The sequence below is a fragment of the Centruroides vittatus genome, unplaced genomic scaffold (genome assembly GCF_030686945.1).
Source record: "Centruroides vittatus isolate TY-2023 unplaced genomic scaffold, ASM3068694v2 contig_3125, whole genome shotgun sequence".
Classification (NCBI taxonomy): Eukaryota; Metazoa; Arthropoda; class Arachnida; order Scorpiones; family Buthidae; genus Centruroides; species Centruroides vittatus.
This window is the reverse complement of record NW_027122014.1, coordinates 284,860-296,495: the sequence shown is the minus strand read 5'-3', so window position 1 is coordinate 296,495 and position 11,636 is coordinate 284,860. Positions and strand designations below refer to the sequence as shown.

Below are 11,636 nucleotides of genomic sequence, written 5' to 3'. Positions count from 1 at the left end.
AAAACCACTGTCATAGTAATTTTAAAAAAAAGTTTTTCAAAAGACAAATTGTGTAACATTCTTGATTCATAATTTGGAATGGAAAGTAAATACTTATGCAAAAAAAAAAATTCCAATATTCCTAATGCAAATTGTTCTATAAAAATGAGCAAATATAAAATTTTAATTTTAATTTTTTTCTAATATTGCACTAGTATTGAACCAAAAATCATTTAGCAATTTATCTATGCCCTTAAGTGCAACTCTATCAAAGTCCGAAGTTTACCTCTTCATTATTTTTCAAGATAATACTTACCTAAACTTTAAAAGTTATTACATAAATAAAGAATATAATTAGGGCACTTACATTTTGAATAAACTTACTGACAAATACATATAGAGTATGAAAATTGAATTACCATAGTAGAATACGTATGGATATTTTTATGTAAACGTTAATTATAAAACCAAACAATTTCGTAAAAATTAAATACGGAAACAATTTCTTATCAGAATTTACGAATGATTACAAAATAATTCAATGCAGTCTGAATCAATTATTAGGCATAACGGGAAATGAAATAATTTTTCAGATAAAAATCAGTCTGACTAAAAGAGTAAATCTAATCGGGCTGGCAAATAGTTTTGATAAGTTTATATGTTACTTAAATAAATTCAGAAGGAAAACATGTATAGTCAATTAGAATTTCATTTAATAAATATTATACATTTTCACAAAAAAAAATGCTATTTCAACTAATACTGTTTTGTAGAATTTTTATAAACAGTATATTTTACAAACACTCATTTATTAACATATATTTTTCTAATATATATTAGCATGTAAAATAATTTCATTTGAATAACAATGACTACTGGGATGAAATTATACAGGGAGATTTCTTAATTTACAGGGGAAGCTCAAATTTCACATCAACTGCTGCAGACCTGGCTAGACCCACTATTGTAGATAACTTGACTACCTAAAAGAAAAAAATAAACATTTAGGTAGTGTTTCTAAATGCTTATATAGAATAACTGGAAAAAAAATAATCAGAATTAATAATAAACACCTTGATAATCCAGCACACCAATAATATTTAATAATGTAACACTTTCAACCATATTAAATGGCCATTGGAATTCAGATTGGAATTCAAAAATGTACAAAACTGGAATACAGCATATGATTTACTGTAAATATCAGGTGTCCAAAATTAATACAAAAACTAATATAAAATCAACTTTGATATGCTTATGTATAAAAGTATACAATTGAGCAGACTGTCATATAGCAGACCAAAGTTAGGGTACTTCATAGCATGAATTCAATACACTTGCTCTGATCTTCAGGATGATTTGTAGATTTCAAGTCTAATGACTGCATCCCATGTTGGTTTTAGGGAGTTTAGCCTCATTGAGGTTTACTTCATCATCATTGTCCAACTCATTAGCAGGACTCCTTTGATGAACAGGTCATTAGAGATCTAGATAAGGAAGTCTTACCAACATACACCATGAACATACTCTTGTACACAAGACACTGCAGTGACTCTGCACCAAGTAAAAAGCCACAGACTGATTATATATACAGGAATCAGAGTTGCTGATTTTTGGGGGTCAATTTCTCCATCCCCAAATGGCTAAGTAACTCTGAATATCTCATACAAAAGATAATTGTTTTTTTAGGTAGTGTGCAAAATTTCAGGTTTTTCTATACAGGCATTGTGAAATATAATCAATTGAAAAGTGCAAAATTCACTGAAAATACTTTATTTTTCTTCTTCATCTGGCACTGCAGACACTCCAAGAGTGTCTACTGGGTCTAGAAACCTCAAATTTTAAACTTACACCTCTCTCATTATCAGTGAGGTGCTGGCAAAACTTCTGGGTCAATAAGTCAAAATTCACAGGAGTTTCCCTTAGAGCTATATTAATTTTATAGTTTAATTTCATGCTTATAAAGATAAAATTACATTAAAACAAATGATTTTCATTCACAATGTTATCCAGAATAACGACAGTTTAAATTTATGTGAATTGAAACTTTTTATAATGATTTTACTAACAACAGTGTATTGAAAGCATTTGGTCAGTGGCTATTGCTGAATGCCAACCAAACTAAGTCATTGTCTTAGGTCTTGATGTAATAATACAATCATTAACCAAAAAATTACTGATATCCAAATTAATTATTTAGATAATAAACTCCTAAGAAAAAAAATTTAATTATCTTTACCAAAGAAAATCTTGGCATTTCAAAGTGGCATCTGCAAAGTTTTTACCTACAGGGTGCAGCACCAAAATCCGGACAAATTACACATCTTTTCCAAACATATTTTTATTGCAAAAATGAAAAGGTTTACAAATTTTTTTAACCACATTGCTTGTAAGGCCATAAAGAATACATTTACTCAATATATCCCCCTCCTGCTTGAATGACCGCCTCCATTCTTGGTCTGAAGCATGTGCAGGTGCGCTTTAAAGTGTCACAGTCCGTATTGGCAAATGCCGCTTCAATAGCGTCTCTCAATGATATGATGTTTGGATGTCTGGACTTGTTCGTGACCCTTTCAACTAAGCTCTATACATAGAAGTCCAAAGGATTCAAATCTGGGCTGTTGGGAGGCCAGAATTCTTTCAACCAAAACATGTCGACATTTTCCGACAACCAATTTTGCACCAAATGACTTGTGTGGGTGGGCACACCATCTTGCTGGAAAACATATGGCTTTCCAGACGACACAGTTTCCATCCATGGCTTCACTTCATTTGTCAGAACATGCAAATAAACTTCTTTTGTGACATTTTCCTCTTTGTTAAAGAAATACGGTGGCATGACATCACCCTCATTGTACACAACACCTAGCACATGAACATTTGCTGGAAATTTTGTTCTTGCAATAATAGGGACATCTTCAGGTCATGGGTGAGCCAGTGGTCATTCCTTTGATTGATTTTCACATCAACAGTAAAAATTTTCTTGTCAGAAAAAAATCTGAGTCATCCAGCAGCATTGTTTCTTAATTAAGGAACACAAAAGCAGGTTACAGCGTTCAACTTGCTTTGTCCTGGCAGCTTCGGAAAGCATCTGTCTCACTTTAATTGTGTAAGACTTGTAGCAGAGGTCCTCCTTGATGATTCTATGCATAGTTTTCTCACTCACATCAACAACCGTCGACAATTTTTGGATCAACTGACCTGGATCCTCAAAAATCAGCTCCTGAGCCCATTGAATGATTTCGGGTGTCCAGACAACGTGCTCCTTCAAGCGAGTTTTCCTCACTGGTGTTGTAAACCCTTCATTGGACGTCTCTGACTCATTGTACTATGCGACAACATCATACACAGTCAATCTTGGGTACCTGAAGAACAGAATGATTTCTGTCGCCGAGCACGAACACTTTTGATAATTGCGGCTGTTCGGTTATACTCCACACTTAGTTTCAACATTGCGACTGTTTCGAGGTTATGATGGTTTAGTACATGTGTCAAGCTATTTGAACACCAAACACGACATCTACTGGTGGTATAGAACGGAGGGAATTTGAAATTGAATTTTGTCTGGATTTTGGTACCGCACCTTATATTTTCTTGTTTTCTACATTTTGCTTCAAAATGCAAAGCTTACCTTTATTAGGGATGGGAAGTCAGTGTTAAGGAGTTGAATGTTTTTATGGGAGTCAGAGTTGATTGAAAAAAATACAGACTCAAGAGTCAAGATTCATGTATTTTTCTGCCAACTCTCCATCCTTGATCTTTAGTAAAGAAAAACTCCTAAGAAAAAATTTGACTGTTATCTAAATTGTCATAATTTTTATTTGGTGCAGTTTTTACATCTCAGATGTTTGTTTGGATAACAATTATTTTTGGTTAATGATTGTGTTATTACATCAAGATCTAAGACGATGACTTACAGTTGGCATTCAGCAATGGCTACTGACCAAATGCCTTCAATGTGCAATTAATAAAATCATTATAAAAAGTTTCAATTCACATAAATTTAAACTTTTGTTATTCTGGATAATGTTGTGAATGAAAATATTTGTTTCAATGTAATTTTATTCTTATATTATTTTATTCTTAAATTTTCATAATTTTTTACTTGATTCAATTTTTGTTTACATTTCAGATGTTTTTTGAATGTTATAACACCAAAGACCTGACTTCAACAACAATCACACTCCCTCAGTTAAAGGAACACAAAGTGAACATAAAGAAAAGGAAACCTGATATTGTCGTCTATCACAACTGCACTAGCAGCCTACATTATAGACAATGTTGTCAAAGTAAACCTCATTGAAGCGAAGCTCCCTAAAACCAGATCTACAAATCATTCTTAAATGGCAGAGAAATCAATCACAAAGATATTGAAACAATATCAAGCATGTGGAAATCACGCTACAAAACACCCAAATTTTTGTCTGCTATATGATGATCAGCTCGTTATATACTTTGTGGATATACTTCTATATATTTATATAAGCTGGTTTTTTATTAGAATTTTGTATTAATTTTGAATGCCTGGTATTTACAGAAAATCATACTGTATTCAAATTTTGTATATTCGTGAATTCCATTAGCCTGAAAATGGTTGCTTAATTTTGTTAAAAATGTTACATTATTAATTATTACTGGTTTGCTGGATTATCAAGGTATTAATTTTGAATATTTCTAAATTTGATTAATAAAAAATGTAACTATAAAGTTATAAACATTTTTAAAACTAATTTTGAATCTTTTTACAATACACAAATTTACAAAAAGATTACTACTTTCCTGGTTGTTAGAAAATATAGGAAAAGTATGATGAAAAGAAGTCAAATCTTGAAGCCCCTTTTTTTGTGTTTCTCAATGTTTTGACACTCCAGGAACCCAAAAATGTAAAAAAAACTTTATAAAAGTGTGTGTAAGTGCATATGTCAGCATCTATTTTGCATTATATCACAGGACTAGATAAACCAAAGTTTTGAAGCTTAGCAGGATTATTTCTATACATAGAGTATTGACACTATTAAATTTTGATGGTTAAAAGATCAAAGGGAAATAGAGGGACATGTGTCATACCTCAAGTGGGGTTGATTTAATAAAAATTTTATTCATTATTGACATTTACAAATTTTTTTAAAAAACCCATCTTTACCTTCAAAATTAAGCCTTTGTCTTTTTATAAATAGCAATATAAAAATTATTTTTTAAGAAAATTGCATAACAAAAGTCATCATACATAATTTTAACTTTGTGGTAGTGTGTCTTAGTGTTTTTTAAACTTAAATATTTTTTTAAGTAGAGAAATTTCTCATAATTCAACAAAATTACTCCATTTAATTTTTTGTTAATATATTATGATATAAAATTTAAATAACTGAAAATTATCAGACTTCCTTTTTGATTCCCTTAACCTCCTGTCTGAAGGCCAAGAAAGTCAAGCAAAGACCTTTGCTAGCTTTTGTATGTTTATTACAGTATTCATTTTATGTATTTATACCTCCAATTTAATTTGAATATATACAGGTCTTTTTTGTTGTAAAATCAAAACAATACAAATATTTAAATATTTTATAAATTTACTGCATTCTTTATATCAAAAGGAATATAGTCATATGTATTCATGTAATAATACTATATAAACATACTACAAATAACAGTTTAATATTTTATACATCCATGCTATTACTGCCATATCTGGATGGCTCTGGGAACTTGGATTCAAGTAACACTAATGATTATTTCTAAAAAATTTAAGATTCTATGATTCAGCTAAGTCAAGCCATTGAGCTCACAATCCTCACTGTGGAGATGAAAAAAAGAGCCTCTTTGTTTCTAGAATGTAGAAAAATAAAAAATGCATGTTTTGATAATAGCAAAGTTGAAACCGAAGTTTTCAATGCGAAAACGTGTACGTCAGACATTCTGCGCTGCTTTCCTGTAAGCCTAGAAGTTTGACAATGGCGTTTGGAAAGTCAGTGGAATCATGCTCGACATTCCAAACGCCATTGTCAAACTTCTAGGCTTACAGGAAAGCAGCGCTGAACGTCCGACGTACACGTTTTCCCATTTAAAACTTCGGCCTCAACCTTGCTAATTTTAACCTACATAAACTTATGACTTTTTTGATTGTATTATTCATCTTTTATCATTTGCTTTTATCATTACTTTCATTTTTGTTTTATTTTAATGCAAAAACCTATCAAAATTGGCTTATGAAGCTCTTATTTTAAATTTAAAAAATGTACCCACAACAATTTAATTAAACAATAATGATAAAAATAATTGTTGTTATTATTGTCTAATTAGTGTCTGAATATCAGTTATTATAATTATTATAACATCTATTTTTCATTATTAATTAACATTAAAAATTCGAGATGGGTAAATACTCAAATACTAGAACATATTAGTATACTTGAATACCTGCTACAGTATTTTTTATCCATTTATTAAACATTCTATTGATAAAAAATAAATTTGAATACTTTGAATATCTCCAATATTTCACCATATGCACAGTCACAGTGGCAGATCCAGAAGTACCCAAAGGGAAATTAACTCAAAAATTAAAAATATTTGAATAATAATTACCTTTTATTAATACATGCATGATGATTGTATTACAAATAGTTCAATAAACCATATATGCCATCATAAATATTTATAAAACAATGTTTTGAAGTCTGAACAAATTTTAATTTTTTTTTCTTTGTGTCAATGGATATCCCAATGTATCCACCACTGCATACAGAAAGAACCTCTTTAGCACCTCTAGTCTAATTTGTGACAAGAAAAGAAACAGACTAGATTCTGAACAATTTTGAATTCTTGTTTTATTAAATAAAAAACTGCAGGAGGTGAGAATGAGAACAATTAATTGTTAATCTCTTGATAAGATAAACATAACTATAGAAAGCTACTTTAAAAACTCAGTCAAAATTTTTTAAAATTTACTAAATTGTTTTTCTTTTACTTTTTGTTTTAAGTTAAAAAATAAATATTAAATTATTAACTAAGTATATAAGATAATAAGTTCACTAAGTATTCAGAATATTCAAGACAATTGATAGTTCAAAATAGCCAAGATCTAGTTAATATTCAAATTTTAGAGAAGTGATATTTGCCTATCTCTATTAAAAACAATAGCAAGTAGGCATAGAAATGTAAAGGACATATACAACAATATGTTCATGAAATTTTCTCATAATATATTGACTGCAAAAAAAATTTATTATATAAAGTGCTTTAATATAAACTTTATATAAACTTGATGATAAATTTTTACAATTTCACTGTAAAAATAAAATTTAATTAATATAGAAAAACTGTCCAACTATAAACATTCCCGATAGATTGATATAAATATGAAAGTTGTATCAAATGAAAGAAATAGTGAAAGAAAAGCTACATCTATTATAGGAACAGAGAAATAATAATAATAATAATAATAATAAAAAGTATCATCTCATAATGCTTTCAGTAAAGTTATGATCAACTAAGCAATGAAGCTCTGTTATAAATTTTGTAAATTATTGATTTTTCAAATCTAAAATGTTTTATTTTTATATAATTATATATTTAAATTGAAATTATTATTAATATAACACATTAGGTGACAAATAATCTATTACCATTTTTGCAGCTTCATCTAAATCTTCACAAGCAAGAATTCTTAATTTACTATGGGCAATCAGTGCTTTAGCATCATCAACTTGTGTGCCTAAAACAAATAAAAAATTAATAGATAATTTCATATAAATTATTTAAGCAGAAATGATTTTTACCTTGTAATCTGCACACTATTGGTATTTTAAGCTCTAATAACTCAGCAGCTGCGACGATTCCTTCTGCAATTATGTCACACCTCATAATGCCTCCAAATATATTCACTAAAATAGCTTGAACCTTAAACAGAATATATACATATTTATACACTTTTCAAATAATTTTTGAAAATTACTAGCATCAGTTTGAATACTTTAATTTCCAAAGTTTCATTTAATGACTATTTTAAAGTATAATTTTCAACAATTTATACCCAAAACTTGATAAATTATTTATTTAACAAATAATAACCTTTGGATCAGCAGTGATTAATTTGAAAGCTTCTGTTACTTGATCAACTGTTGCTCCACCTCCAACATCTAAAAAGTTAGCAGGATTACCACCATGTAACTTGATTATATCCATTGTTGCCATAGCTAATCCTGCTCCATTCACTTTAAGAAATTTTTAAAATAGAAGTTTAACATATATTAACTTATAAATTAATACTATATTTATTTTTAAGATTAAATATTACAAACAAACATCATTACTAAACCCAATATATTATAAAGCTACACACCAACCAATGCTAAATATTATCGGGCTAGAAACGGCTATAATATTAAGACAATTTGACACTAGAGTTAGGTGTTAGGCACCATCTCTTGATAAATTTAATAATTATAATTTTAATTAAATAATTTAAATAATTTAGAACTACTGGAAAAAAAAATCAATGGTTATATTGTAACCTTATATATACTGAAAGAGGAGATCGGACCTGAGGTCCAGGTAGCGTAATTGGCAACGCATCTGCACGGTAAGGAGGAGTTGCGGGTTCAAATCCCGCTCGGGGCTGATTCTTTCTTCCAGTAGTTCTAAAATTATTTAATTAAAATTATTAAATTTATCAAGATATGGTGCCTAATGCCTAACTCTAGTGCCAAATTGTCTTATAAATTATTAATATTATAGCCATTTCTAGCCTGATAATCATTGGTTGGTGTGTAGCAATAAATATTACACATCAACTATTTATCAAAACAAAAAAATTTAAATGAAATAATAAATCATAATGTTAAACAATAATCTTGTTCTGGACAAAAATCACTGACAATAAAACTGTTAAGAGCTTTTACTATTATGTTTTCAATTGATAATATTCTCAATGACAAATAACTAATCATGCTAATTAGCTAATTAGGGAATTAAAGCTAATAAAAAAAAGTATCTAACTTTGAGAATGACACATTCTGCTGATGCCACACCTACTGATACTGTTAGAAGTATTTGTAAAGCTATAATTAATATTATTAATGACAATATATTTACAGTGAGTTCTCAAATTATGAATGTTTGACATATGCAATTTAAAAAAATAATTTAACTATTAAATGAAATTAAAATGAATTTGTCTGAGGCTTCTGCCTGTCTTTGGATGATGGACAAAAAGGTTGCAGCTATTTTACTTGTCTCTTGATGGTCATTTCTCATAGTGGTCTGCCTGGGACATCCAGTCTACCTACCATGTATATATACCCTCACATATCCATTGTACTTAATGCCTCATCACAATCAGAAATGAACAGCCCATATGGTAGGCAACTCAGCCATCCTGCTGCCCTCAAGATGCTACATTTTCAAACTATCAAGTGTGTATACTGTCTTTGATTATGTCTCGTGGAAATTGAAAGCCTGACATTTGGAAACCTCCAAACAATAGATACACTGAAAATTCTAAACACTTAAGCATCTATGATCTTTATACGGGAAACTAAATTAGCAATTTTTAATGCACTCTGGTGGCATTACCTAGCATGCAATCAAACTACAACTGCAATCATTTATATATCTGTCTGAGACATATTTACATGTCAAGTTTTGCAGTACCTTGGTATGTAACTTTTTGGATCATTCTAGTAACAAAATTTATCTTTTTACACACTTTCTCTTTTCAGAATATTTGATTTCTTTATATTTTTCAAAACTAATGTAAAATTTATCAAAAATATTTTAATTTTATTTGGCTATCATTTCAAAATGCTGATTTTAATTATCTACAGTCAAATTTTACCATGTAACATAACAGTAAAAAGAATTCTCTTAAAATAGACAAGTTCCTGCATTCGAAGCATTACTCTCTGTAGACTTCTGAAATAACAGCACACTCACTAATTAACATTTCAGAAAGATGAGTACTAGATGATAAATCTTATGGATATGTTAAATCTTAATATTTTATTGAAATTTACTCTTTAATGACACAAGGGCCATTCCTTATAAATTAGGCTTGTTGGTTAAACTTGGTGACCAATTTTGTGCATCTTTCTAATACTCATTGCTAAAAAGTCCATAAAGTATTGGTTGCAATCATTACAATAACAACTATACTGCTTGTGATAAGTGGTTTGGTTTAACTTGTAGTACAATCAATGAGATTTCTTGGATAAGAGAAACTTTTAAAAATTTTGATTTTGTAGAAAATGGTAAACTAATAGATATCTGACTTTTGATTTGAGAAGACACTATGATAAAGATGTTTAAGGTCATCAACGCTAATTTTTTTGTAATGATTTTTGCCATCAATGCAACATCTATGACTTTTAGATGCCAGGCTATGTTATAGTGTTGCCATTAAAAGGAAAATAAATTCATTTTTACAAATAATAATACTTATGAGTTTACATTTTCTAATTTCATTTTTTATTTATTTGTAAAAAAATTAAATACATATATTATTTCTTTAATAGCAACACTATTTGCAATGTTGATATTTAAATATAATTAACCAAAGAAAACTTAATTATAAATAACTACAAATTTACCTAGACAACCAATATCTCCATCTAGAGGAATGTAATTCAAATTAAATTTTAGAGCTTGCTTCTCTCTAGCATCTACTTGGGACCAATCTTTTAATTTAAATAAGTCTTCATGCCTAAACCCAGCATTGTCATCAAATCTGCATTTTGCATCAAGACAATAAACTGAAATTTAAAAGACATACCATTTTTAGATTATATATAATATGATAATATTCAAAAACTTATTTCTAAAATTAAAGAAATTTTTATTTAAGAAATTCAATGTATTAATAATTAATTTATTTGTAGTTAGATTATATTTATTGTTTATTCTTTAGTTAATCAACATAAAATAAAATGCAAGATATTGATTTACACTGAATAATAAATTTTAATAATCTCATAGTGTTTTCCTTTCATAAAAAATTAAAATTTGTGTCAATGAATGAATGAATGAATGAATGATGATGTAACATGACAGTATGCAGAGTTACAATCGGTTATGTTCAAATTGCAGGTGTTCTTAACTTTGAACTTTTGAGAATCTTGATATTTTTATAATAAGCATTTTTTTTCATATTGTAGATGCCATATTTGACATCCAAGAAGTATTGGCCAAAACTTGGTCTCCATTAAAAAGTATTTAGTTTAAGATCAAACCTAAAAGTTCACTCTGCCTTCCCAAACACAAATGTACAGAGTGAGTTATCAAAAGTCTCTTAGCCTTTTCATTTCAAAAGTATTGAAGATATATTAATTTTGTTATGACAGGATCTTTTTCTGTTGGCGTTGAAAATTATTTTCAGTCAACAAAAAAAGGAGTCCCATCTAATGAGTGCATTAGGAAAATTATTTCATTGAATGAGAATCGAATGAATTTTTTTTGATAAAATGATATTTTGAGTAGATTTTAGTTTAGTTCAAATTTCTTTGTCTAATGAAGATTTACTTTTAACATGCAAAACTTCAACATAATTTGTAATTAGATAAAATTATATATAATCTGCATATTACATGAATATTGTTATGTATTGAAGAAATCTTAATGTTCTTAGTGTTCACATAATAAATTAATTTAACATTATATAATACCAT

The 11,636-nt window shown here is 28.7% G+C and overlaps 1 protein-coding gene across 1 annotated transcript in view; it reads right to left on the bottom strand.

Annotated features, from left to right (window-relative positions):
* The window catches only part of ScsbetaA (Succinyl-coenzyme A synthetase beta subunit, ADP-forming), a 35,479-nt gene that overhangs the window by 373 nt on the left and 23,470 nt on the right, over positions 1-11,636 (bottom strand). Inside the window, exons 7-11 of the mRNA XM_067267964.1 lie at positions 10,563-10,724; positions 8,047-8,189; positions 7,755-7,875; positions 7,602-7,690; positions 399-962 (exon numbers count right to left, since the gene is read on the bottom strand). Of these exons, the coding sequence (XP_067124065.1) occupies positions 888-962; positions 7,602-7,690; positions 7,755-7,875; positions 8,047-8,189; positions 10,563-10,724 (590 nt within the window). The 3' untranslated portion in view covers positions 399-887. The remainder of the gene's footprint in view (positions 1-398; positions 963-7,601; positions 7,691-7,754; positions 7,876-8,046; positions 8,190-10,562; positions 10,725-11,636) is intronic.